At 33.9% G+C, this 27112-nt stretch overlaps 15 protein-coding genes across 15 annotated transcripts, besides 4 other annotated features; 8 read left to right on the top strand and 7 right to left on the bottom strand.

The window, feature by feature from the left end:
• The first annotated feature begins 290 nt into the window (after positions 1-290).
• Positions 291-695: a mobile genetic element.
• Positions 696-2069: 1374 nt separating this feature from the next.
• TVAGG3_0597400 (protein of unknown function, DUF4106 family) lies at positions 2070-2917 on the top strand (the record flags this gene model as incomplete). Its single annotated transcript, XM_051239659.1, has 1 exon — positions 2070-2917. A coding segment is annotated over one exon (848 nt), but the record flags the coding sequence as incomplete, so codon positions are not given.
• Positions 2918-4445: 1528 nt separating this feature from the next.
• On the top strand, positions 4446-5267 carry TVAGG3_0597390 (protein of unknown function, DUF4106 family; the record flags this gene model as incomplete). The annotated part of the gene is made up of 1 exon (XM_051239658.1): positions 4446-5267. One exon carries the CDS (start codon positions 4446-4448, stop codon positions 5265-5267), a length of 822 nt encoding a protein of 273 aa, XP_051097482.1.
• Positions 5268-5353: 86 nt separating this feature from the next.
• Positions 5354-19818: a mobile genetic element.
• Positions 7827-8633, top strand: TVAGG3_0597380 (uncharacterized protein; the record flags this gene model as incomplete). The annotated part of the gene is made up of 1 exon (XM_051239657.1): positions 7827-8633. One exon carries the CDS (start codon positions 7827-7829, stop codon positions 8631-8633), a length of 807 nt encoding a protein of 268 aa, XP_051097481.1.
• On the top strand, positions 8662-9110 carry TVAGG3_0597370 (uncharacterized protein; the record flags this gene model as incomplete). The annotated part of the gene is made up of 1 exon (XM_051239656.1): positions 8662-9110. A coding segment is annotated over one exon (449 nt), but the record flags the coding sequence as incomplete, so codon positions are not given.
• Positions 9262-9897, top strand: TVAGG3_0597360 (Poxvirus D5 protein-like family; the record flags this gene model as incomplete). The annotated part of the gene is made up of 1 exon (XM_051239655.1): positions 9262-9897. One exon carries the CDS (start codon positions 9262-9264, stop codon positions 9895-9897), a length of 636 nt encoding a protein of 211 aa, XP_051097479.1.
• Positions 10088-10516, top strand: TVAGG3_0597350 (His-Me finger endonucleases family; the record flags this gene model as incomplete). The annotated part of the gene is made up of 1 exon (XM_051239654.1): positions 10088-10516. One exon carries the CDS (start codon positions 10088-10090, stop codon positions 10514-10516), a length of 429 nt encoding a protein of 142 aa, XP_051097478.1.
• On the top strand, positions 10559-10978 carry TVAGG3_0597340 (protein of unknown function, DUF4108 family; the record flags this gene model as incomplete). Its single annotated transcript, XM_051239653.1, has 1 exon — positions 10559-10978. One exon carries the CDS (start codon positions 10559-10561, stop codon positions 10976-10978), a length of 420 nt encoding a protein of 139 aa, XP_051097477.1.
• TVAGG3_0597330 (uncharacterized protein) lies at positions 10995-11111 on the bottom strand (the record flags this gene model as incomplete). The annotated part of the gene is made up of 1 exon (XM_051239652.1): positions 10995-11111. A coding segment is annotated over one exon (117 nt), but the record flags the coding sequence as incomplete, so codon positions are not given.
• TVAGG3_0597320 (protein of unknown function, DUF4106 family) lies at positions 11487-12362 on the top strand (the record flags this gene model as incomplete). Its single annotated transcript, XM_001298813.2, has 1 exon — positions 11487-12362. The coding sequence occupies one exon, from the start codon at positions 11487-11489 to the stop codon at positions 12360-12362; it is 876 nt and encodes a 291-aa protein (XP_001298814.2).
• Positions 12981-13760, bottom strand: TVAGG3_0597310 (KilA, N-terminal/APSES-type HTH, DNA-binding family; the record flags this gene model as incomplete). Its single annotated transcript, XM_001298814.1, has 1 exon — positions 12981-13760. The coding sequence occupies one exon, from the start codon at positions 13758-13760 to the stop codon at positions 12981-12983; it is 780 nt and encodes a 259-aa protein (XP_001298815.1).
• On the bottom strand, positions 14246-15160 carry TVAGG3_0597300 (organellar and viral DNA polymerase type B; the record flags this gene model as incomplete). Its single annotated transcript, XM_001298815.1, has 1 exon — positions 14246-15160. The coding sequence occupies one exon, from the start codon at positions 15158-15160 to the stop codon at positions 14246-14248; it is 915 nt and encodes a 304-aa protein (XP_001298816.1).
• Positions 15876-16580, bottom strand: TVAGG3_0597290 (uncharacterized protein; the record flags this gene model as incomplete). The annotated part of the gene is made up of 1 exon (XM_051239651.1): positions 15876-16580. One exon carries the CDS (start codon positions 16578-16580, stop codon positions 15876-15878), a length of 705 nt encoding a protein of 234 aa, XP_051097475.1.
• Positions 16626-17210, bottom strand: TVAGG3_0597280 (phage tail repeat-like family; the record flags this gene model as incomplete). Its single annotated transcript, XM_051239650.1, has 1 exon — positions 16626-17210. The coding sequence occupies one exon, from the start codon at positions 17208-17210 to the stop codon at positions 16626-16628; it is 585 nt and encodes a 194-aa protein (XP_051097474.1).
• On the bottom strand, positions 17230-17385 carry TVAGG3_0597270 (uncharacterized protein; the record flags this gene model as incomplete). The annotated part of the gene is made up of 1 exon (XM_051239649.1): positions 17230-17385. The coding sequence occupies one exon, from the start codon at positions 17383-17385 to the stop codon at positions 17230-17232; it is 156 nt and encodes a 51-aa protein (XP_051097473.1).
• A 4254-nt stretch (positions 19819-24072) lies between the features above and the next one.
• Positions 24073-24733: a mobile genetic element.
• Positions 24734-24736: 3 nt separating this feature from the next.
• Positions 24737-24766: a mobile genetic element.
• A 1234-nt stretch (positions 24767-26000) lies between these two features.
• TVAGG3_0597230 (protein ubiquitination) lies at positions 26001-26903 on the bottom strand (the record flags this gene model as incomplete). Its single annotated transcript, XM_001302891.1, has 1 exon — positions 26001-26903. One exon carries the CDS (start codon positions 26901-26903, stop codon positions 26001-26003), a length of 903 nt encoding a protein of 300 aa, XP_001302892.1.
• Positions 26904-27112: the final 209 nt, after the last annotated feature.

Below are 27112 nucleotides of genomic sequence, written 5' to 3'. Positions count from 1 at the left end.
AAAAATAATATTTATTTATTTTTCCACTATTTACCTCCTATTTTATTAAGTATTCCTTCAGCAATTCCACCAATTGCGTTACCTGCTTGTGCTCCCATCGCTGGATTACCTGCTTTTGTACCTAATACTCCACCTATGATAGTTCCTGCCGTTTTCGCTACTGGTGCCAAAAAGTTTGCAACAGGTTTAATAACCTTTTTATAAACCCCTACTCATTAAGAAAGCTGCGGGTTGGGTTTATAAAAAGATTATTAAACCCGTTGCAAACTTTTTGGCACCAGTAGCGAAAAGAGTAGGGGTAATTTTAGCTAAAAGTGACACACCCGTGAAGGGTGTGATTACCGATCGGTAATTTCGACAGTTTAGAATTTAAAATTTTTTATGGAACTGTTGCGAGTTTCATAAAGAATTTAAGGAATATAAGCAAAGATTTGAATCAAAATCTTAGACCTAAGCCGCTCGATTCGCTCGCGGCTTCCGCGAATTACAGATCAGCAAAGATTTGAATCAAAATCTTCGAACTAAGCCGATCGCTTCGCTCGCGGCTTTCTTTATTATTTTAAATTTGCATATTTCCATCAAAAGTTCATAAGGTAAAAAATTTCGTTTATATTATTGCAAAATAAAATCTTCATTATCAAAATAATATTAAATGATAATATAATATAATTTATAAACAACTATTATTTAATAAAAAAAAAAAAAAAAAAAAAAAAAAAAGGGAGTGGGGCTTCCAGGCACTTCGTGCCTTCTAGCCCTGAGGATGAATGAGTATAAATGAAGTCTTGACAAAACATTTATGAAGAAGTCTTAACAAAGTCTTTACGAAGAAGTCTTAACAAAACATTTACGAAGAAGTCTTGACAAAGTCTTTATGAAGAAGTCTTGACAAAATATTTACGAAGAAGTCTTAACAAAACATTTACGAAGAAGTCTTAACAAAACATTTACGAAGAAATCTTGACAAAACATTTACGAAGAAGTCTTGACAAAGTCTTTACGAAGAAGTCTTGACAAAGTCTTTATGAAGAAGTCTTGACAAAACATTTACGAAGAAATCTTGACAAAGTCTTTATGAAGAAGTCTTGACAAAACATTTATGAAGAAATCTCAACAAAGTCTTTATGAAGAAGTCTTGACAAAACATTTATGAAGAAGTCTTAACAAAGTCTTTACGAAGAAATCTCAACAAAGTCTTTACGATGAAGTCTTGACAAAGTCTTTACGAAGAAATCTCAACAAAGTCTTTACGATGAAGTCTTAACAAAACATAGACAAGAAAGTTCATGAGTGTAAATGACCCAAAAATATACTACTAGGGTAGAAGGGTAGATCTACCCCGTTTTCTACCCTCTTTTCTACCCTCTTGAATTTTCATGAATTTTACACCAAAAATATACTACTAGGGTCATTTACGAAGAAATCTCAACAAAGTCTTTACGAAGAAATCTTAACAAAACATAGACAAGAAAGTTCATGAGTGTAAATGACCCAAAAATATACTACTAGGGTAGAAGGGTAGATCTACCCCGTTTTCTACCCTCTTTTCTACCCTCTTGAATTTTCATGAATTTTACACCAAAAATATACTACTAGGGTCATTTACGAAGAAATCTCAACAAAGTCTTTACGATGAAATCTCAACAAAGTCTTTACGATGAAATCTCAACAAAGTCTTTACGAAGAAGTCTTAACAAAGTCTTTACGAAGAAATTCATGAAAATTCAAGAGGGTAGAAATGAGGGTAGAAAACGGGGTAGATCTACCCTTCTACCCTAAAATATATTTTTGGGTCATTTACACTCATTTACGAAGAAGTCTTAACAAAGTCTTTACGAAGAAATCTCAACAAAGTCTTTACGAAGAAGTCTTAACAAAGTCTTTACGAAGAAATTCATGAAAATTCAAGAGGGTAGAAATGAGGGTAGAAAACGGGGTAGATCTACCCTTCTACCCTAAAATATATTTTTGGGTCATTTACACTCATTTACGAAGAAATCTCAACAAAGTCTTTACGAAGAAGTCACAATAAAACATCTGTCAAAAACCGCTTTTTAACTTCACTTAAAATGCCACGTAAGCTACGTAAGAATATACGTAAGAGGAAGAGAGCATTGAAACATCCAATAGTAAAACTGACACCACAACAACAGTTGCAACAACAAATGCTGAATGACCCCACTATGTTGCAACAAATGTCAAGCAATCCTATGCTTTTAAACCGAGTTGTTGGTGCACAGAGTGGAGGTTTAAGAGCGGCACTTTTAGCGAAAATGGCAGGCTATGGTGGAGCTGCAGACGGAACAGCATATAACCCTCAAAGTCAAATGAATTTGAGTTCACTCAAAAATCAAATAACAGATGTCAAAAAGTCAAACATAGACATACAGAAGCAAATAGGTGAAAACGAAAAGAAACTAGAATATGACAGACACACAAAGAAACTCAATGAGTTAAACGTAGAAAAAAAGAAGAAAGAAGAACAACTGAAAGAACTAAGTACAGAGGAATATGCGAAAAAAGTGTCAGAAAAAGCAACAGAAGTAGCAAAAATGGAACAAGATGTCATAAATTTGAAAAACCATACTACTCAATATAAAGTACTGAAAGATGAAGAGATAAAACAAAAAGCCCTGAAGACATATATGGAAAGCGATGAGTATAAAAAAGAAGTTGAAGCAAATGTAAAGGCAGAAAAACTTTTACAGTTGCAAAACCAAACCGTACAGTATGAAAACTTAGCACAAGAAAGTAAAAATAACGACGCGGCTATGCAAAAGGCAATGAAAAGCGCAGAATATATAAAAGCTAACAATGACTGGTTAGATGCCCAAGCCAACGCTAAAGCAGCCCAGCTTATAGGGTCAATAAGGACAAAAATACAAGCGGATGAAGATAGTTCAAATGAAGCTTTAACAAATGCTGACTTTAAGAACGCTTTCGAAGCTCTTCATAGTAAGGTGAAACAAGTGAACGACTTCTCATCTGGAAAGAAACTGAAGTCTGAAGGTTTCGACAAAGAGTTAAAAGAAGTAGCACAAAATATGACGAAAATAACAGATGCAGCAACGAGACAGGCAGTTCAAAGTGCCTATGACGCCGTTAGAGCAACTGTTGTGAAAAGTCAAGAAAAAGAGTTACAACAGACCAAAACAGACCTAGTAAATGCTTTCTTAAAAACGAAAAGTCAGGTAGGACATTACGCTGCAGATGGAACATATGTGCCAGCTGGTGGAACTTATATACCACCAAACCCTCCAAGAGAAGCACCTGCACCAGGACTACCTAGAACATTTACATCGTCACATGGACACAGACACAGGCATGCACCAAAACCAACACAACAACAACAACAACCAGCACAACAACCAACACAACAACCAGCACAGCAACCAACAGTTCAAAACCCTGCACAACAACAACCACAAACAGAACAAGGACATAAAAGAAGTAGAGAACAAGGAAACCAAGAATTCTTAAAAATGCTTAAAGAAGAGTGTGGTTTCCCAGATACTGTTGACTTTAGTGACAGATATAAAGAAGCTATTAGAAAGTTCAAGGATGGAAATACTGACCCGAACCTATTTAGCTTTATGGCTCAGCACCAAAACGGATATAATCTCAAACCTGGAAAATACAAGCTCGCTAAGGGATATGATTTAATAGCATATCATCCAAATGACATGGATGAATTTACTCCGAGATATTTGATGTCAGAGCTAAATGACAATTCAACTTTCGTCATGAAACGCGTAAAAAATAGAGACGGAACGAAAGAACAAAAGCTTATGAATGCGGATGACGTAGATAGGGAAATTGTTGAAAACGGTCTCGGAATATATGAAATGCCAGCAGATGAGGTACAAGAAACTCCACAGGAAGAAGTTCAGATACAACCAGACATGGAAGAAATAGTTCAGCAACAACAGCTAGAAGAGCCTGAAGGAAACGAACAAGTCACTCCTTTGGAAACTAACTTCACAGAACTAGATGAAGATTTGGAACAGCCGAAAAATCTTGACCCTCAACAAGAGTATGCGGAGAATATGGAATATTTCCAGGAGTCTAAAAAAAATTCGGCTGACATAGTAGAAGAATATCGAAAAATGTTTGCCGACATACAAAAGACTCCAGCACCAGATGAAAATATTCAGCATAGAATGGAAGCACTGAAAGAAAATGTACACAAATACAACAACCCTTTTTACTTACGAGCATTTAACGTTCAATCTTCGGATGAACTCGGTGAAAATAAAAGGTTAAATTTCAAGAAAACATATAGAAATGAAACATTGTTTAAAGTTCATTCAGAACCTAACCAAGATGGAAACAAACCTACTTTTGTTTCTGCAGACGATGGAACTACAATGAGATGGGGTCATAAAGCTAACCCGGATAGGTGGTTCATAAACTTACAACCACAATTCCAAGAAGTTGTAGACGCAATGGAAGTCAATGGTGAACCAGATATAGCTGGTATTTTAAGCGCGGCTTTAATGCCATTGAAAGATATGAAACATGCAGATATTTTGGACCAGTATGAAATGAACATGGCTGATGGAAATATAACACCTGACGTTCTAGAACATTTATCTCAAAGAACTACACAGAACCATAGAGATGGTATATTTGGTGAAGAGTTTAGAAAGAAAGTTAGGGAGACAGAAGGAAGAGAACCTATTGTACATGACCTTGCAAACGAAAGTTTGCAAAATGTCATAAAAACTTACTTTGCAGACAATGAACCGAGAAGGGATGAATATTTAAGAAAACTCAAATGGACAGTACCAAATGAAATGTTAGTATTGAAAAACATGTTCCTTGACAAAATAAAACCAACTACAGAAATAAACGACGCAAGACTGAAAGATTGGGTAGAAGCTTTCCCATTCACAAAAGATATAGTTGGTAACATGGAAAGAAAACCAGAATGGCTACAAAAACATATATTTGGAAACGAGCATATTCCATATGGACAGGCACTGTTTGAAGAGCTTGAACCGGAAACTCAGGAAAGAGTCATGCAAACAATACGCGAAGACTCAAATACAGACTATGACAAACTCTTTCTAGGATATAGGTTACCTGAGATGGGCGACCAGAGCCAAAAGGCAAAAAGGACATGGGAAATTTGCAACATACTAGATGAACATAATGCAAAGATGCAACAACTTCAAGCAGAGGGCAATGAAGGAAAAAGAAGAGTTAAAAACTCAGTCAGGAAGAAAGTAAAGCTTGGTCCACGTGGGTTCTATTATGACACATAAATCCAACTATTCTATATTTTTACTCATATGAAATGTACGCCGCTCAGAATATAACGCCAACAGTTTTGGATGCTATGAATGGAAATGTTTCCGAATGGTATAACGAATGCGACAATGCCATTAGAAGGTCAGAAATAGTTCCTGGAACTTACGAATATACAACTGCTGTTTCTTATGGAAATGTAGGTGAGTTTGGAGAAGGTTCTTCAACAACAGTAGATATTGCTTGCGACAGGTTTCATATTATTTCTATTGACAACTCATTCTTATACGTGGAACAAGACATTGAAATAAAACCTTCTGCCAAGTTGTCTGACAAGAAAGGTTGCAATGGAATTTTCTATGTCGGATACCAATATGCTCCAGAAGTTTTCATGGGATATAAGATATATTCTAACTCTGACTTAGTTCAAACAGTAACATGGGCAAACTATGAATGGTTCGCTTTGAGAAACTCAGTACAACCACAAGCTAGAGAACAAACAGACCAGTATGCAACTATTGAGAAAATAAGAAGACTTGACCCTAACGTTCCAGGAGTTTATGTTGACCTTTCTGGACAAACTGCAGCAGCAGTAACCAAAGTAAAACTGAAACTTAGAGTTCCTTTGTCATCTTTCCTCATCTTCAGGTTTTTAAGATACTTGCCAAACTGGGCAGGAAAAATTTCTATCGAACTTACTCCAAGCAAAAATAACTTAGTCATTGCACCAAACACAAGACCCATTCACTCTTACAGAAGTAGTGGGAACAAATAAAATGTCATTCGCCGACTTTTGCAAAAACAAAGTTGACTTAGACTTTGGTTTCTCAAACCTCAACACTGAAGTAAACTATTATTTCAATGCTGCTGGAGATGCTTGGGACCCAGTTAAGTTCACATGCGAAAAGTTTGAATGCAAGAGAATAGAAAGCAGACTTGCAGTCTATATGTTGGACCCAGATATTTCAAATGCTTTAGCTGCCAAATATATTGCAGTTCCACTTATGTTCCCTATACACCAAATATCTGTCAAAGACTTTGCAGGTGAAGTTGGAAACCAAAGTGCTGACCCAGGTGCAAGAACAGATATTGCTTTAACAACTGCAATGAAAACATGCAGATACTATGTTTGTACTGTTCAGACGAACTATAAATGACTATTCTTGCTTCTACAACCCTGGTATTAAATACCATATAAACATAGATGGCAAATACTATCCAAGAGAAGAATATTCTACAGTTGAGGATATGAGGTCATACAACTTGACATTAGATGCTATGAACTTTAACAACAACTTCACAACAACCATAAACCCTGAAATGCAAAGTTCTATTATGCCATATGTGAAAGTATGGACTCATACAGGAGGTCAAAAACTCAATATACAAATGGAGACCGTTCAAACTTTTGGCTTGGCATTCCATTTGCTGACTCAGAAGACTTTATGGGTGGTATTTCAACTGTTGGTACAGTTCAAATACAATATACTGGTGACAGAGACGGTCCAGATGAACTGAGAGCAAAGAAGTTTACAAAACCAATAGCACTTTTCACAGAAGATGCTCTTTTGAAGATTCGTTCGATGAAACCTGCTGGGGCTCCTCAGATTGGCATAACGACAGCTTCCATCGAGCAGATTTTGGCAGCAGGTCAGTAAGTTGTTCTTGAACTGACTTCTCTCCGTCAAATATTGACAGTACGCCAGTTTTGATATAATATTGTATTATAAACTTTCCTTTAGAAATATCGGTCAGTTTTGTTGTTATATTTTTGTCAACGTCAAGAACTTTCACCATTTCAGTTATACCAACTTTCTTTGCTTTATGAAAATATTTTGGTTCAGCAAAGACTGCTATTCTATAACATTTTCCATTGTTTGTATAAAGAACTATTCTGTCAATGAACTTGTATTGTTTGTGTGTGTAAACTTTGTTTTGCTTCAATTCGAAGAGATACTCAAATACGTCCATCTTTTTATTCTTAGTAAAATGTCATTTCCGAAAAATAGAAGCGTAAGTGTTTCAAAAGGTTTAATGGCGGTGGCAGATGTGAAGTTAAATTCACCAACTCAAACAAACAGTCAAAGTGTTGTTGTCAATGTCAAAGAAAGAGATGTTGAAGTGGGGAAACCATACGAAGACGAAGATGGTATAACAATAGTTCCTGTAAAAGAACAACCAACATACCCTGAAGTTAGCAGAGACTTAAGTTCTGTTGCAGATATTCGAAACGACTACCAACAACTTAAAGACAAACTTAAAACTCAGGAGAAGATTTGTCAAGCTTTGGGTATAATGTTAAACTTGGTTGAGCACAACCCTGTAAAAGTGAACTCATATGTCATCGCACCTCATGAAGTTTTGAAAAGAACTATTGAAACTTTTGACAGAGGCAGACGATATAAACATCAAAGAAATAGAACCCGACGTTAGTTGCTGTGGTGTTTCATATAATGTCATTGACAAGATATACGTTATGAAAGGAGGTGAAACGTTGAACTTAAAATATAGTTTCCCAGACGTCATAAAAATATTTGACGACCACAACATTTCATTAAAATTTAGTTGCTAAGTAAATGGCAGAAGACATAGTGGTTTATACTATTACGACTAAAAACCCTGAGTCATATAATTCTATAACAACAAACTTACAAAGTCCTCAAGGACGATATTGTAAACTGACCTTAAACACGATGACGACTAAAGCCTGTTTTGCTCTTTTGACACCAGAAGACTTTGTTGTTGTGAATGGTAAAAAATACTTCTTTGAAGATACTTACTCAGATATACCACCAACAGGTTTTGTTGACTTATTTAATACTTTAAGGACGGATGTAACATGTGCTGCAACTAGAGCAGGTTTCATTATGTTTGGATGTCCGACTGAGTTTAGTATAAACGATATGAGCTATAATACAAAACTTATATCTGGTTTTTACTACCAACAGTTTCCTATAACAGGAAAAGGTGTCATACAAGGTCTATCCGTTCCATTGACTTTAAGTACACCTATTTTATATATTGTTTCAAACTTAGGTTCAAAGTGCTATTCGAATGTCGACAGAAACTACTATGACCAAAAGATACTCATGCGTATAAACAACACTTTCTCTGCTGGTTTGCCTATTGTTCATTCGAATGCAGAGTTTTCAGCTTTAGTAAACTCAAACACTTTAGCAAACATAAACTTAACCTTAGTTGACGCAAACTTTGTTCCTGTAAAACTTTTATGTCCTATGTATTTGTCAATGACGGCAGAAAGTTTCGAATTGGAAGATGCAACTGGTGAAAGTATTGTACTACAAGAACAACTTCAACAACAAATAGCTCAAGAACAACAAATGCAACAAATGGAACAAATGCAACAACAAAGTCAAGAATAAAAAAAATATTTTTTTTATTTTTATAAAAATGTACAGAATAGACGTTTCAGATTTTTATGACTTCCAAGCGTTCAGAAATATGTGTCCATTTAGAGACTATAACAAAGCAGTCGAGAATTTGAAACGTTTAGTCATTTATGTCGACTCTGCCCCAGAATGTTATGTCATGAAAGAATGGGATGTTGTCTTTAACAAACCAAGAGCAACCATAGTTTCAGAACAAGAATGTAGACAGAAACTTAAGAAAATAAAAGTCGTACAAGTTGGTATGAAGATGTTAGATGCTTGGGATATCTTATTGTCAAAGTTAGAAGATTTTTCAGTTCGTGGTATAAAGTTCTATACACCATCTCCAAACTTCTATTCTATCTTCACTGGATATAAATACGAACAAGTAGAATGGAAAGAAAATGTTATAGAAGCTTGGTTAGACCATGTCAAAGAAATTATATGCAATGGAAACGAAAGAGTCTATGAGTATATCTTATGTTGGTTTGCAAACATCTTACAACATCCAAGTGCTAAAAATGAAACTGCTCTCATTATAATTGGAAAACAAGGAACTGGTAAGAACACTTTCTTTACAGATATCTTGTGCAAACTGTTAGAGGGCTATTCGAACCCTAATATGACAAACTTAGAAAACATCTGCGGTAAATTTAACTCTTCAATAGAGAATATGAAACTTATAGTATGTAACGAACTTCAAAGTATAGATACAACAAAGGTTTTAAACTCAGATGCTTTGAAGAGTCTTATAACAGACAAAGTTGGAGTTGTTGAAAGAAAATATAAAGACCAAAGAGTTTGTGAAAATGTTGCAAATTTCATCATGGTTTCAAACAATGTTGTTCCGATGAAGTTAGAAAGTTCTGACAGAAGATATGTAGTTGTCAGAACGTCAGATTCTCATATGCAAGATACAGAATATTTTGACGACTTAGCAGAAACTTTGACACCTAACTTTTACAACCACTTGTTCTCATATTTCATGACATTAGATATTTCAAAGTTCAATCCAAGACAAATTCCACATACCGAAGAGAGACAAACATTGTTAGAAGCAAACAAGAGTGTATATGAACTGTTTATAGATGAAAACGACTTTGAGTGTTTAGATGAAAGGTCATTGTACGATTCATATAAACAATATTGCCAAGAGTATGGTTATATGACAGCGTCTAAACGAACATTCTTGGCAAATGTCAAAAATCTTTTAGATGTTCAGAACGGCGTATATACAAAGAAAAATTTTTCTGAGTAAATTTTAAAAAAAATATTTTTTTATTTTATTTGAAATGTACGCTGAGTTTGTTGGAAAGGACCGTTGGGAAACTTGTTTGTTAGATGAGAAATATGAAATTCACTGTTGTGAGTCATTTGAAGTCAGAAACAAAGAGACAAAAAGAGTTTTAAGCGGATGGGAGGGAAATAAAGGATATGCTATTATGAGGATGAGTGGGAAATGCTATTTTAAACATGTTGTCATTGCAACTCATTTTATACCGAATCCTAACAATCTACCTTTTGTAGACCATATAAACCGTATAAGAAACGACAATAGACTTGAGAACTTACGTTGGGTTACTCGTTCTGAAAACAATAAGAACAGAGGCAAATTTGGAGATATAGTATTCGAATTTGTCGACGAACTAGAAGATGAAGCAATTGAAATTACAGACTATGGCGAGCATACGTTTGAGTTTTACTACTATAGCGAAGAACAAGACTCTTTCTACTTTTATACCGGCGTAAACTATAGAAAATTACAAGTATGTTTTACTAAGGCGGACTATGCTTATGTAAACGCTAGAGATACAGATGGAAAATACGTTCAAATACTTCTTAACAAATTCAAGAAGCTATATGGCATACCATTTTAAAACGTTTTTTAAAAAAAAATATTTTTTTATCCGATAGAAAAGATGACGAAATATATTTCAGTCAACAAGTACATGACAGAAGTCAAAGAAGAACTAGACCCATTCGCTTATTTGAATGTTTACTTCTACCATTTTGAAAAGTCTACATTTGACAAAGTTTGGAACATCGAACCAGTTAAGTTTGCTGTTGTGACTAAAAATGGTGCGAAATTTGAAGACTTAGACATAGAAGGTTTGTTAGCAGTCAAAGAAAATTTTGACAGAAGGTTTTCAAACCTTAAAGAAGGCAAAGCATACAAACTTGTTATACCTTATGAACCAAAGAAAGCAGACGACTATGAATATTATGAGTCTAAGATAGTTGAAGTTCAAGGTAAATTGGGTAAAAAGATTTTAGAGTCTAAGCCAGTGTTTGCTCCTAAAGAGGAAGAGAACATTGACATTGACCCAGAAATGTTCTAAAAATAAAATTTTATTTTTACATGTCAAATTTCTTTTTCTCTGGCTCTGGCTCTGGCTCTTTCTTCTCTTCTTCTACTTTCTTTTCTTTCTTCTCTCTCTTCTTCTTCTTCTCTGGTGGAGTTATGTCAAACTTCTCAGAACCATATTTATGTAAAAGTTCTTTGTCCTTTAATAGCTCTTCTATTCTGTTTCCTATTTCATCTTCAAGAACAGCGCATGTGTCTTCTTTGCATTCTAAGAACTTTTGTTGGACTTCATCTTTCCAATCGGCGTCATCTCTGTCAACAAGTCTGTCATTGACAAATTTTAAGACTGCTCTGCTTAATGTTTTATGGTTCTTGTCATATTCCCAGAAACAGAACTTTAGAACAAATTCACCTTTCTTGTTTACACTATGTAAGATTTTATGGTCGACAGATGTTTTGCTGTCGAAAAGCTTGTCTCGAATATAGATAGCGAAATCGCTAGACATTTCCTAAAAGATAAAATTTTTAATTTTTCTAAAAATATGTTAGAAAAAAAGTTTGCTGACATTGACAAGAAATTTGAGAATGTTTTAAACAAGAACAAGAGGAAGTTGGAAAATGCTCAGATAAAACCCATACATGACAAGTTCTTATTTGCTCAGAATGGTATAACAGGTCTAATCGCACCGCCTGGGTCGGGTAAGACTTTCACTTATCTTAAAATGGCTGCACAACAACAAGAACTAGATGAGAAGAACCCATTTTATGAGTTAGTTGTCATTTGTAGTACTTCTGGTCAATTTGACCAAACCGTCAATTCGTTCAAAGATATTATAAAAAAGTCTAAGTTAGTATGTATAAAAGACTCTGAGTTGTTAGATTGGATAAAGAAGTACCAAAGAAGAGTTTTGAAGTACAATGCTATAAATGAGTATGTCAATTCGAAGTTTAAAGACCCAAATGAGGAAATGCAGAGAATATTAGAGAAGAAACACTTCAGAAACAAACAGAAAGAGATAGAATACATTTCGAAGAAATTGCAATCTTACGATTGGAAGACTTACCCTCACAGATGTCTTCTTATCTTAGATGACTTTGCTTCTCATCCTTTGTTAAAGAACAGAGAACAAGACATGTGTCGAATTCTCAAGAAGCTCAGACACTTTAACATCTCAGTTGTCATTTGTGTACAGACAGCAAAGAGTTTAAGTAAGGATGTTAAAAGAATACTTACTGATATCATACTTTTCCCTGGATTGTCCGAAGACGATTTCATGGAACTTATGAAAGAGTCCATGGCAGGTAAGTTTGACAGACATGAACTATGGGAGAAGTACAAAGTCATACAAGACCCTCATACTTCTTTCAGAATTCATATCTACGCGAACAAAGTTCAAATTGTAAAAAGTCAAGCTTGAAAAATCTAAGTGTTTAGTCTTAGTAAGTCTGTTGTGGTGCTGGGGCTGTCGGTTCTTCTGGCTTTGGAAGGCATTCAGGAAGAGGGACGTGAGACATTCGTTTGTGTCCTGTCGGAAGGAAGAGTTCTTCCAGTTGTCAAGAAATTTTTTTCCTGTCGGAAGGAAGAGTTCTTCCAGTTGTCAAGAAATTTTTTTCCTGTCGGAAGGAAGAGTTCTTCCAGTTGTCAAGAAATTTTTTTCCTGTCGGAAGGAAAAACTTTTTCTGTCGGAAGGAAAAACTTTTTCTGAAGTTCGACCAAAAAGTTCTCAATTTTCGAAAATTTGAATGGTTTACGGACGGACAACAAGAAAAATTTTTCCAGTTGTCAAGAAATTTTTTTCCTGTCGGAAGGAAGGACTTTTCCTGTTGGAAGGAAGGACTTTTCCTGTTGGAAGGAAGGACTTTTCCTGTTGGAAGGAAAAACTTTTTCTGTCGGAAGGAAGGACTCGGAATGCCAGAAGGAAGGACTCGGAATGCCAGAAGGAAGGATTCGGAATGCCAGAAGGATTTGACGAGGCAATTTACTTTATAGAGCTACCTGAGCCATCTGAAGTCAAGCGTAAAAATAAATGGTTCATCTACCCTACTTGTTTGAAGTTGTCAAAATACTCTGTTATTTTTTCTTTCAGTAGCGGCAAATCTTCTTTGAAGGTAAGTATTGTACAACCTTTAATATCATAGTGTGTTTGAGGTAACGTATCTTGAACTATTTGTTTCACATCTTCATTCGGTGTCATTGAAATCGGTAAGTTTTCGCGATAGAACCAATTTCTGTCAGATTTGTAAATCTTAGCAAGGTCGTAAAAGCTTTTGTTGTTTCTTCTGACTAAATGCAACATAACCATGTCACTGTCTTCTTCATTTTCCATCTCTTCAGTATAAATCATATACTTATAGTTCTTTTCCTTTCCTTTTGGTACCGAACGTGGTATTCTTTTCTGAATGCTTTTGTCTTCTTTCATCATATCTTCTCTCTGCTTTGTACAAAGTTCGTCAAGTAGCATAAGTATGTAGATTGCATAACGAGGTGAAGCCCACATTGCTATTGAACTAACTAGGAACTTATGAACATATATACCTTTTAGATGTGATGGTAAGTTTTGTCTGTCTTGGTACATCTTTTTAAGTTCTACATGTTCAAACTCACTGAGGAGTTCATGAGTGCTATTTAATTCAAACCAGTCTTGTGGTTTCTTAGTATCTGGAGCAAAACATGCTGTCAAAATACTTTGCATCTGGTACATATCGTCTTTGACTGAACGAATGAGACGGAGTTGTTTGTTAAACTGAACCCACTCATATTCTTCATTTATAGCTTCATGGACTATAACTGTTGTTGTGTTCTCTGTTGTTGACATATCTGTCTTTACATACAAAATAAAAAAATAAAAAAAATAAAATTAACTTTATTTTTTCTATCTTAAGGAAATTCATGAAATTTGTTGCTGAATTCAATAAAAATATAATTTAGGGTAGATGGGTATATCTAACCTCTTTTCTACCCTCTTTTCTACCCTCTTTTCTACCCTCTTGAATTTTCATGATTTCATCGTAAATGTTTTGTCAAGACTTCTTCGTAAATGTTTTGTCAAGACTTCTTCGTAAATGTTTTGTCAAGACTTCTTCATCGTAATGAGCGTAAATCAGACAAAAATATATTTTAGGGTAGAAGGTTAGATCTACCCCGTTTTCTACCCTCATTTCTACCCCAGTTATTTTATAAACGTTTCACATGGTAAACGTTATTTTACTCAGAATTTTACTCAGAATTCAATAAAAATATATTTTAGGGTAGAAGGTTAGATCTAACCTCCTTTCTACCCTCTTTTCTACCCCAGTTATTTTATAAGCGTTTTACATGGTAAACATTGTGAATTCGTGAAATTCTAAACAATTTCGTAGCTTCTATTTCTTCTGTCAGTACATCGAATGTTTTAACAATATTGAATGTATCTTTATATTTCTTCTTGACATCTGAAAGAAGGAAATCGTCAGCTGTTGGATAGTTTTTGTTCAGAAATGTCAACATGTCCATTTTATCTTCTGCTGGTTTCTCTACTTCTTTCTTTAAGTCAGCATAGTCGTTTCTCATACGTTCTATCTCTTTGACGGAGTAGTTATATTTCCTCATTGCTGCTTTACATTTAGAACATTGTGGGTTCATTTTAGCATTGTACATTGAAATCTTACCTGCTAGTATGACTAAGGCGTCAATGGTTTTCTTTAACTCAAAAGCAGTTGGTTTTATCTGTTCATTCCATACTTTACCTCTTCTATCTTTATCTCTTATCTGCCATACACATTCAGCAACTAACGAAACAAAGTTGTCGTAGGTCTTAAACTCTTCAGATTTATATATGTCAGAGATGTTCTTATATACCATGTCGCAATCTTTGTCCATGACTTTGTGGTTGCAATGAAATCCTAGAAACTCATAGTTTACCTTTCGTATGAACTTCTTTATTTCTACTGAGTCAGTTGCTTTGACTTTAATTTCATCGAATTCAGGAATAGTGAGTTTTTGTTGCTGAATTTCAGGTAGTTTAGGCAAATGGTCAATAATGTCCTGCATTTCATAAAGATATTCTTCATTTGTTTCATCTTTCGCACTACAGTTTAAATTAGATGTTAAAAGTTCCTGCTTTATCTTCTGGATTTCTGTTTCAAAAGTATATGAAGAAGGAATGAAGCTTTTCATTTCTACTAACATTGAAGTTGGATTCATGACTAACGAGTTTGGTGCTGTTGTTGCTAACATGTTCTTACAATAAAAATAAAAAAATATTTTTTTAAAAAAACCAACTTTATTTTTTATGTTTTTTATGTTTTTTGTGAAAGTGTCAAAATTCAAGAGTTTTGTGTGTTTTCTACGATGGTAGAAAAGAGGGTAGAAAACGGGGTAGATATACCCTTCTACCCTAAAATATATTTTTATTGAATTCAGCAACAAAATTCAAGAGTTTTGTGTGTTTTCTACGATGGTAGAAAAGAGGGTAGAAAACGGGGTAGATATACCCTTCTACCCTAAAATATATTTTTGGGTCATTTACGCTCATTACGATGAAGAAGTTTCGACAAAACATTTACGATGAAATCATGACAAAACATTTACGAAGAAGTTTCGACAAAACATTTACGAAGAAATCATGACAAAACATTTACGAAGAAGTTTCGACAAAACATTTACGATGAAATTCATGACAAATTCAAGAGGGTAGAAAACGGGGTAGAAAAGAGGTTAGATCTAACCATCTACCCTAAAATATATTTTTACTGAATTTAGCAACAAAATGAACGAGGTCAGGATGTATGTAAATACCTTTGAATTCATTCATAACACCCTTTGTAAGCTCATAAAATGCTTGTTTTGAGGTCGAGCCACTTTTGGCTCCACCGTATTCTTTCAACCTGAAGCATTTAATATATGTAAAAATATATTGTTTTAAAATGGTATGCCATTTCATATTTCTCATCTAACAAACATGTTGTCTGACTGCTTGAGGGTTAGGTTGGTACCATTCGAACTTTACACTTACAATTCCTTCAATTGCATTCAAAATGTCTGAGTCGGAGTCAACCATTTGTTCTCTCTTTGTAGTCTTGAAAGCGTCAAGAAGTTTTGCAGCTGTTTGTTCATTGCCATTTGCATAGTATATATGACCGTCCAAATCCGTTATGGTCAATCTGAGATTGTGTCCTTTCTTATTTCCGTCTTGAATTGCAGCAAGTACACCCATGAAGCCTTCTTTGTTCTTTCCTTCGTCAAAGTTTACTGTAAAGGTTCGACCAGATGTAATTTGACTTCTAACTTCACGGTACTTTTCATATGCATATCTTGTTCTTTCCATGGGAGCATGTGCGTCTTCACCTTTTCCTTTTTTCCGTCTCAAAGGATGCAATTGTTCGTCATGTTTCCAGTAGAATCTGGCAAAGCCGTCGTGTCCTTCAACTTGAGGCTCACTAACATCGAAAGGCATGTCCATAAGACGTTCTTCTTCTAACCTCTCTAGTCTGTTTGGATAATTGGCGCGCGCTGTTTCTAAGTCCATCTCGTAGCGAAGACCAGCCAGTTTGTCATAGACTTTTATGGGTCTTCCCTTCCTATATTTAAACTTCTTTGAAACTCTCCAACCATATCTTTCTAACTCTGCTTTTATTCTAGCAGACCTTCTATCCATTCTATATGGGGGCATTTTTATAAAAATAAAAAAATGTTTTTTTCTTTACTTAACATAACCACCTGCTGCCATAAGTCTTTGACGCCAACCCATACCAGCTAATGAAGGTTGACTTGGTTTAGTATTGAAACTAAACTTTGGTTTTGGTTTATCTTCAGTTTTTGGTTTTTCTTCTTCTATTGGTTTTTCGTCACTTTTTGGTTCCTCTGACTTTACCTCACTTGCAGGTATGGTTGTGTCGTCAACATCTTCGTAAATATCATATGCCATTTGTTTTTGTTTTCCTTTCAACTTTTTGTGTTTGTTGTAAAGTTTAGAATATTTCGACTCTAAGTCAATGAGATGTTCTATAATGAACTGTTGATCGGTGAAGTAAACTTTTCCATCTGTTGTCTCGAAAGCTCCTTCAGACTTCAATATTTTATTTGTGAGAGTCTGTTTCTTTTTTGAGATACTAGCCGTTCCATTTCTATGAAAAGTGACTTTGTAGTTAGGGTTTGTATTTCCAGACCTGGCACTTTCTATTATTGAATTTTTTTCTTCATCTGTAAGTTCTTTGACAGGTTTTGACAATGGTTCTGAACTTTTTGTTTGTGGTGTCAAATCTACCGTTTCAACTTCTTCGGTCATTTCATCTCAGTAAAAAATTTTAGTTTGGTTTGTTTTCAACTGGTTGTTTAGGTTTTTTAAGTCGGTCTAAAACTTCCTGAGGTATAGGAAGAACTTGACAAACACGTGGTGGTGTAACTACTGGAAGTCGACAAATCCATCTTGAGCCCATTTGTCTCAATGCTGTATTGTTCATTTCATCTCAGTAAAAAACTTTACATTCCCCACGTTTGAGGCGGTTGAGGTTGGTTGTTGTTTACCCATTGTTGTGCATGGTTATATCCTCTGTTAAAGAATCTTTCACCTTGGTCCATATAGTGCCCTGCTTGGTTATAGTAGTCATTTGCTTTGTTATAGTAGTTTCCTGCTTCTCTTCCTACATTGTCCATCCATCCTTGAACTTTTCCTCTTGTTTCAGGATTTGGAATAAGATTTGCTGCATCTCGTGCTACATCCCAACCTTTCTGTACAGTTTGTATAATAGGTTGTGCTTTCTCTTTCAGTATACCTAATGTACTCAAAATCTTCCTTCCAACTCCAAATACACCTCTGGCTATTGTTCCCACTGCGGGCAAAAATCTGGATGCAACTCCTGCTAACGCGCCAAATAAACCCATTTCTTATGGGTTAAAAAATGACGAATTCAAACAAGGACCCCTATGTTTCTAAAGCGACAAAGAAAGCACTCATGATAAAAATCTTTAGTTCAACACCAAATGCTTGGTTTATGGATATCTTGGAAAACATTCCGAGGTATAGAGAAGATGGACCTCCATACTGGCTAATATTTGTTGGTCAAAACACAAGATACTGTGAAGCCATACCATTACAGTCCAAAAATATTTTAGATGTGAAAACTGCTTTGACAATATTCGTTGACAAATACCATCCAACAAAACTGACATCTGACTATGAAAGTTCTTTCAAATCAGACGATATTAAAAACTATCTGCGTTCAAAAAATGTAAACCAATATTTCATTGTCGACCAAAACCATTCTGCTCTTGGTGTCATTGACAGTTGTATAAAAATCTTAAGAGACTTAAATCAACCACAAGGTGGTGAGGTAGATGAAATGTCATATGACGACAAATATAGACATTTCTCCATGGCAAAGATGAGACAAGTTTTAAATATTTACAATAACCGTAAACAAAAAGGTTTGGGAAACCACTCCCCCGAAGAAATGAAAAACAACCCTGACTTAGAGAAAGACTATATATTTAATAATTTAGTCAAAAGGGATGAACAAGAAAGAATGCCGGGCTTCAAACTTCAGAAAGGTGACAAAGTAAAAATAGAAATACCTAAACGCGACCCATATGAAAATACTATTGACTATGACAACAATGGGAACCCGACAGGTACTCACATTCGTGTTCGTAAAAATAGAAGAAAGTATACAAGAGAATATTATGAAGTTTTAGGCAAACATGGCAAAATGTACAGACTGCAAGCAGAAGATAAAACTACTATTGTCAGACCTCGTTTCAAACTTGTCAAAGTTCAAGGTGGTATACTTTCAAAGACAGTTCCTAACAAATATAAGACAACTCCTGACGAATATGCTAAAGAAGTTGAAAATGACGACTAAGCAATTCTATACCATGCGTAAACTGTCATGTAAGGTGGCATGTAGTCTTTACTTTGTCCCGTTGTTTGCGTATATCCCGAAACGCGATGTGTATGGTTTCCATCTCCCTGTGTGCTACCCCAGAAACAATTTATAGCAAACTGAACGTCGTCTTTAACATCATATCCTTTACCTTTTTTCATTGCTGACCAATCCCAAAATCTATGCTTATGCCAACCTGCTTGAGATGTACTTAAATCTATGTAGTGACTGTGTGCAGGTAAATTTGCACCTGAAATCGTTTTACTTCCACCTGTTTCCTTTTGAAGAGTTTGCACAATACAAAAACCTGTCGACTATTTGAGTCCAAGTTCCAAAACCAAGTACTACTTCTGGTTTGGTAGAGTTCATTGACGTGTAAATAGAACCTATAGGATATAGTGTTTGAAGTATTTCTGTCTTTAACGTTTGAAGCTCTGTTTTGTCAGCTTTTTTATCTAACTCATCGTTAACATATGTTTTGTCAGCTTTTTTATCTAACTCATCGTTAACATATGTTTTGTCAGCTTTTTTATCATATAAATCTTGAGCAGTGAATTTAACTTTGTTTTCATCCTCCATGACATAGACATTTCTACATCTAGTGTATTTCATCGTCGTTATGTCATCCTCCGATGTTAAACCTTGTGGAAAGTTAGGAGGTTTCCAATTTAATACATCCCCAGTTTCTTCAACCGTTCCTTCAATATTTTCTATACCAACAGTTGCGAAGAAATCGTGTGTATGGTTCTTATCTGCCTTCTTTCAAGGCTAACGTTTAAGTCTGTTATTTCAGAAGATGTATGTGTATGTCCAACGTCACTTTTCCTGTTTAAGGTTTCTTGTAAGTTTGTAATATTTGCAATGGTATGTGTATGTCCAACGTCACTTTTCCTGTTTAAGGTTTCTTGTAAGTTTGTAATATTTGCAATGGTATGTGTATGTCCAACGTCACTTTTCCTGTTTAAGGTTTCTTGTAAGTTTGTAATATTTTGCAATGGTATGTGTATGAGTCTTTTTAGAATATTCGTTTTCAGCTCTTGTCACTTCACTTGACATTTTATTGTCAACATATGTTTTGTCTGCTAGTTCAGGATGAGTATGTTCTTTTGTTGCATATGTTGCATCTGCTCTGTCATGTTCTTCTTGAACTTTTTCAATGACATACTCTTTGTCAGCTTTGTTGTTAACATCTGCTTTTGTTGCATATGTTGCATCTGCTCTGTCATGTTCTTCTTGAACTTTTTCAATGACATACTCTTTGTCAGCTTTGTTGTTAACATCTGCTTTCAAAAGAAGTTCATCTATAGGTTTCTCGTTTAAAGTTCCTTTTGTTGGATTTACACAGACAGTATGGTTCTTACTGTCTTGAAACAGAAACTCATCTGTCATTGGGTTTATCGTCAGTTTTAAGTTTCCTTCTTTCAATGACTCAGATATCTTAGAATAGTTTGAAAAGTTTGTTGTGTTCTTATTTAGAGCTTGCAAAATGAGTTGTCGGTTGTGTTGTATTTCTCTCATAGACGCTGTTTCATTCGACATTTTTATTCTAGATAAAATATGCTTTCAATAGAAAAAGAAAATTCAAGAGTTGCTACAACTAAACCATTAGATGAACTTTTTACGAATGTCGGTCAAAAGTTTGAGACAGAGACCGTAAAGCATGAAGGCTATCGTTTTGACTACCCACTAAGATGGTTAAGGAGACCCATCCGTCACAAAAGCTATTGGCTTTCGTAGAATGAAGTTCATTTCAGAAGCCATACATGGTTTCCCATTTACGGTCGGTTTTGAAATTCGATACTATAACAAAGAAAAACGTACGTATGAGAAATTTGAACAGGGAAAACTTTTACAAGTGAATTTGCTTGTAAACTTAGAAACAACTCTTCAAGCTTTTCAAGAAAAAATAAACGATATCTATCTCGAATATGCAAAACAGTACAACATTGACGAAGGAGAGTACCATCTCGATATTATATATATGACAGGAAAAATGCAACTGTTAAATTCAATAGAATAGAAGACCTTGGAGAAGACGTTTATATTTCTACAAAATATAACAACTTGGCATGGTATAGATTTTTGAGGATGTTAAATCAGCCTGCAGAATATCCAGTACACCCGAACTTTTATGAAGTCGAAAACCCTAATGGAACATATGAAAATGTTTTCGACTCAGATGCTATTATAGTTCATGCTTCATTTTCTGGCGCACAAAACTCTTTTTTATGCTTGGCAAATGACTTTTACGAAAAACCTACAAAGCTATATGAACCACCGAGTGGAAGTATTTCAGACTTTCAAGTATGGTTTACTACAGATGGAAGAAAGAGAATAATTCCATTATACCACGCGTTTTACTTAGAACTTAGTTTCATATACAACTACTATCGAACGGTAAAAATATAATTTTTAATACGGTTGAGGTGTTGGATTTGGTTGCCAACTAGACTGTGGTGCAGGTTCAGGCTGTTGTATAACAGGAGCTTGTTCTTCTGGTTCAGGGTCTTTAGGTATAATACCAACAAACTGACCTACTCTTTTACCAATATTTTTGACTCCGTTCCAAATTCCTCTTCCGACATTTTATTCCATTCCATATACCTCTTCCAACTCTTCTGAAGAAGTTTCCAATACTACTGAAGAAACCCATTTTACTATATGTAAAAATCTAATGTCCGCCTAGTCTCTACGTTTCCTGTTGAGTTCCATAGCATTCTTTAACTGGAGCTCATACATTCTGTTTCTCCTCTGGTAGAAAACATATTCTGGGTCAACTCCTGTGTTTCGCGTCATCTGCATAAAGTTGTTTTATATCCCACTTCAGGTTTGTATAAAACTCTTTCCATCTCATATTTGCATACCATGGTGGCAAACCTAACGCAGCGTCATTTGACATGGCAGTTTGCATTTGTACATCTGTTGGCACTTGACCATAGTTTGCCATTGCAGTTTGTATTCTAACTTCATTTGGAATATTCTCTGGGTTTGGTTGTCCAGGTTGCTGTGCATTCGCTAAGTTCTGTGCGTCCATTTAATATTAGATAAAAATATCTCTTACGAGTACATATGCTGAACATTTGCAGGCATTGGTTCATCTTCATATTCTCTGTACTTTTCTGCCACGTCAAATAAATAAATGACACAATGGAAAAAACCTAAAACCAACAATCCTATTTCAAACCACATTTACTTACTAGTAAAATTTCTTTGTTATGACACTTTCTCCAGTTTATAGGACCTCTCTCATATTCTATCTTGTCATATATAAACTCATAGTCATGTATGTCCTCTAACCATCTCATGACACTTTCCAAACCACTTTTATCGGATGTAAAGTAAAAGCATGGATGGTTATGTAAAACGTCTAAAGTTTCTAAAGAGTCTCTCAAAGTCCAGTCTACTTGGTATTGAAAATCCCATGTGTTAAAGAACGGCGGGTCCACTATAAAGAAAACATTTTCCTTGTCTTTATATTTTTCATACAACTCTGTCCAATGACATCTCACAAACTCTATACCCTCAATATATTTTTCTATGTTCTCTTTGAAAACATTGTATAGTTAAGATATAAAACTTTTGACATAAGTGTTTCAATGTCATGAACTCTTATAGCACCACTATATAATAGTCTAGCAGATATACTATCCCAGTCTATATATTCTGCTTTTTTCAAAACCTCTCTCACAATATTTTTCTTATCTAATGGTATACGTTCCATCTTACCTATAGGTATCTTTTCTTTTAACGCTTTCAATATATTGTTTGTCTGGTATATGTTTGAGACGGTCCATATAGTTGTCGAAGTCATTGCATATAATCTTTGAGTCAGGAAATATTGTATGGCACAAATGAGATATATAGAAACTTCCACCGAACAAGTCTACAAATGTTAGACCATTCGGTAGTTTCTTAAGTTCTCTCAATAGAATATCTTTACATCTACTCTTATTTCCAAAGAAGGGTAACGGTGGTTTTGTAAAATTCATTTTATATATATAATAAAAATGTTTTTACCTGAAAAGTGACAGATGTTTATATGACACTTTTTCAGTAAGGACATATGGGTAGAAAAGAGGTTAGAAAAGAGGTTAGATATACCCTTCTACCCTAAAATATATTTTTGCCGAATTCTGTATAAAATTCTGAGTAAAATGACAGATGTTTTATTGTGACTTCTTCGTAAAGACTTTGTTGAGATTTCTTCGTAAATGAGTGTAAATGACCCAAAAATATATTTTAGGGTAGAAGGGTATATCTAACCTCTTTTCTAACCTCTTTTCTACCCTCTTGAATTTTCATGAATTTCTTCGTAAATGTTTTGTCAAGACTTCTTCGTAAAGACTTTGTTGAGACTTCTTCGTAAAGACTTTGTTGAGACTTCTTCGTAAAGACTTTGTTGAGACTTCTTCGTAAATGACCCAAAAATATATTTTAGGGTAGAAGGGTATATCTAACCTCTTTTCTAACCTCTTTTCTACCCTCTTGAATTTTCATGAATTTCTTCGTAAAGACTTTGTTAAGACTTCTTCGTAAAGACTTTGTTGAGACTTCTTCGTAAAGACTTTGTTAAGACTTCTTCGTAAAGACTTTGTTGAGACTTCTTCGTAAAGACTTTGTCAAGACTTCATCGTAAAGACTTTGTTGAGAATTCTTCGTAAATGACCCTAGTAGTATATTTTTGGTGTAAATTTCATGAAAATTCAAGAGGGTAGAAAAGAGGTTAGAAAAGAGGTTAGATATACCCTTCTACCCTAAAATATATTTTTGGTGTAAATTTCATGAAAATTCAAGAGGGTAGAAAAGAGGTTAGAAAAGAGGTTAGATATACCCTTCTACCCTAAAATATATTTTTGGTGTAAATTTCATGAAAATTCAAGAGGGTAGAAAAGAGGTTAGAAAAGAGGTTAGATATACCCTTCTACCCTAAAATATATTTTTGGTGTAAATTTCATGAAAATTCAAGAGGGTAGAAAAGAGGTTAGAAAAGAGGTTAGATATACCCTTCTACCCTAAAATATATTTTTGGTGTAAATTTCATGAAAATTCAAGAGGGTAGAAAAGAGGTTAGAAAAGAGGTTAGATATACCCTTCTACCCTAAAATATATTTTTGGTGTAAATTTCATGAAAATTCTGAGTAAAATGACAGATGTTTATATGACACTTTCTCCGGTTTATAGGACCTCTCTCATATTCTAAACATCAACATCAGGGCTAGAAGGCACGAAGTGCCTGGAAGCCCCACTACCTTTTTTTTTTTTTTTTTTTTTTTTAATAAAGTTTAATTGCCAAGGTTCATCTAATTTTTTGATTTTTAATGTTTTATGAATTTTATTTATCATGTATATATCTAATGAAGATTATATATGTAGAAGATAAGTACCTTAATATGTACGTAAATTTTAATGAAATTTATACAACATTATAAAAATTTATGAATAAAAACTTGATATAAAATAACATTTTTATTTTTACTAAGAAAAAAGGTTTTTGATAATAAATTTATTTTATTTCGAAAAAGTAGCAATAATCGTAAAAGGGTATTGATAGGCTTGCTAAAGTAACTAATTTTAGCTGTCAAATACTTTTGTATTTTGAAGTAAATTAGTATAAATTTGTTTTTACTTTTATTTCGAAAAAGTAACAATAATCGTAAAAGGGTATTGATAGGCTTGCTAAAGTAACTAATTTTAGCTGTCAAATACTTTTGTATTTTGAAGTAAATTAGTATAAATTTGTATTTTATTTTAACTCCCTTTGAAAACCTCAATTTTCCATACAGAGGGAACGGGAATAGCATCCAATATTCCCTGAGAATGGTTGCGCATTCTCAGTTCCCTCTATATTTCGAACGAAGCTCTCATCGGTCTTTTTTTTAATACTAAACGTTTTTTTCCCTGTCACTTTTAGCTAAAATTTGGGTTTGCCATAGAGTAGGTGACAAAAGTGCATACTCTTAAACAACCGTCGGATTTCCGGGTGAAATCGTGACACACTTTCGTCTTTCGTAGGCAGTGGTGGTTGTTACAAAAGGTAACTTCGAATGTAGCGTGAAATCTGCAAAAAAAATTCTGAAATTTGAATGGAGAACACAAAAATTGAATAGTTTACGTCAATAAAAAAGAGAAAAATGAAGCCAATGTGTCTCGAACCTAGGACTTAGAGCAGCAATCCCACTGTTTATAACATTACACTACATGCATCTCTCACCTCAGTGAATGAGATCAACTATATGATAACTTTTTCCCCATTAGATTCTTGTGGAAAAGTGACAAATAGCAACTTTGACCCTCTCTCGTTTGCCATATTCTAATTTTTATTTAATGATAAATGAAACCGATTTTAAAAATAAATGAAACAGAGGAGGAAGAAATAAATGAAAGTAAAGATGATAAACAAAAAATAAACATTATTAAACCAATTACTGAAATAAAAATTTTTTCATCTATTGAAGAATTTAATGACTATTATGCCAATAATAAAAAATTATTTGAAGAATTGACAACGTGTAAATTGAATAAAATGTTTAAAGTTGATGGATTCAAAATTTCAAAAATAAAAGGAGTGGTTAGTTTGAAATCTATTCCTCAATCAAGAATCACCTCATTAATGAAAATTGATGATTTAACAAAAAGAATAGAAGAGATTGAAGAAAGAATGAATCAAATAATTGATTTCATAAATTCAAATAATCCTTAGTTTCAATTTCTTTTTCTCGTTTATGAGGTCTTTGATTATGACTCCATTGATTCCATTCATGATTTAAACAATGTTTAATTAATTGTGGAATAGCTGACATCATCTATATATGGCTTCTTTTATTTTTCATTATATATATGTATGGGCTGAGTGTAAATGTCTTACAATTTTGAAAATTTTTTAAATCTTAATTTATTCAAAAACGTAAGAATAAAAACCGTAAGAATCATACATTTTTTACTTCATATGTTAAAAAAAATGATACAAAATCGTTCAATATTGTATGAATTCTTACGTTTACAAAAAAAGTCACACAACCCTTCCACATATACTACTAAAACAATGATAAATACAAAAAGAAAGAGAATATCATAAAATAATGATAAATATGAAAAGAAAGAGAATAAGTTTCATGTTAATATCTGCACCATGTTCAACTAAGATTTTGACAATTTCTGTTGATTTCGATTTGATTGCAATACTAAGAGGGAATTCATTAATATTGAGAGAATTTGACAAAATAATGATAAATACAAAAAGAAAGAGAATTGAATAAAACAATAAAAAATGTGAAAATAAAGAGAATATAAATTTTGTTGATATCTTCTCCATTAGAAAGTAAATAAGATGCAACATCATAATTTCCGAAATACATACTTTCTGCTATTGAATCAGGAGTTTGTCCAAAATTTGATTTAAGGTAGTTAGCAATTTCATAGTTATGATAATCCAATGCTGTATTAATCATGTTATCAAATGATTTACCATCTTCTATCATTTCCATAAAAATGTTTGTATTTCCGCCTTGAACAGCATACATTTCGGAGTATTCAGTGTATTTAGCTCCTAAATTTTTCAAGTAATTGAAACACAATTCTGAACCATATTTAATTGAACAATCAAGTGGTGTGATTTCATTAATCTTCTCATTAATATCAAGATTTGGGAATTTACTCTTAAGATCATCAACTTTATCCCATGCAATATAGTATAAAGGAGATTCTGTTGGATACAAATTCAGGATTTTTTCTTCTTTCATTTCAGATTCGAAGTTTTCAAAATTGAAACATTTATAATATAATAACATCGCTAATTTCTCATTTTCAGGTTTGATTAGGCATGAGAATTCGTTTAATATCTTTTCGTAAAGTTCTGTAAATAATTTAATATCTTTTTCACGAATTTGTGAAAATATATCAATCAAGTAAAGTGTCATTTGGATAGGTATTTTGTTAGATTTAATAAATTCTATAATTTGTGATGAAGTTTGTAAAATATTATTGGAATTGAGATTCCAAATATGTTTTGATGCTTGACTAGGGTATTCAAATATTTCAATTGGCTTAATGTCATTAAAATCACATCCAACTTCATTTTTTGTTTGCTCTGAACTTGACATGATTTGTAAAAATTTTTGCTGTGGCACTTTTGGGACAAAAAAAATGCTGTGACACGTTTTACAGTCTTATGGAGTGAAACAATTTTTAATTTGGCTCATAATATGAAATTCATGAGTCTAATTGCCAGCGCAGCAAAATTTGTCTTTCAAATTTTGTAAAGTTCACGATTAGATTCATAAATTGTTATATATAATGTGTGAATGATAAA

Source organism: Trichomonas vaginalis, chromosome II (genome assembly GCF_026262505.1).
Source record: "Trichomonas vaginalis G3 chromosome II, whole genome shotgun sequence".
NCBI classification, from domain to species: domain Eukaryota; phylum Parabasalia; order Trichomonadida; family Trichomonadidae; genus Trichomonas; species Trichomonas vaginalis.
This window is presented reverse-complemented; position numbering and strand designations above follow the sequence as displayed.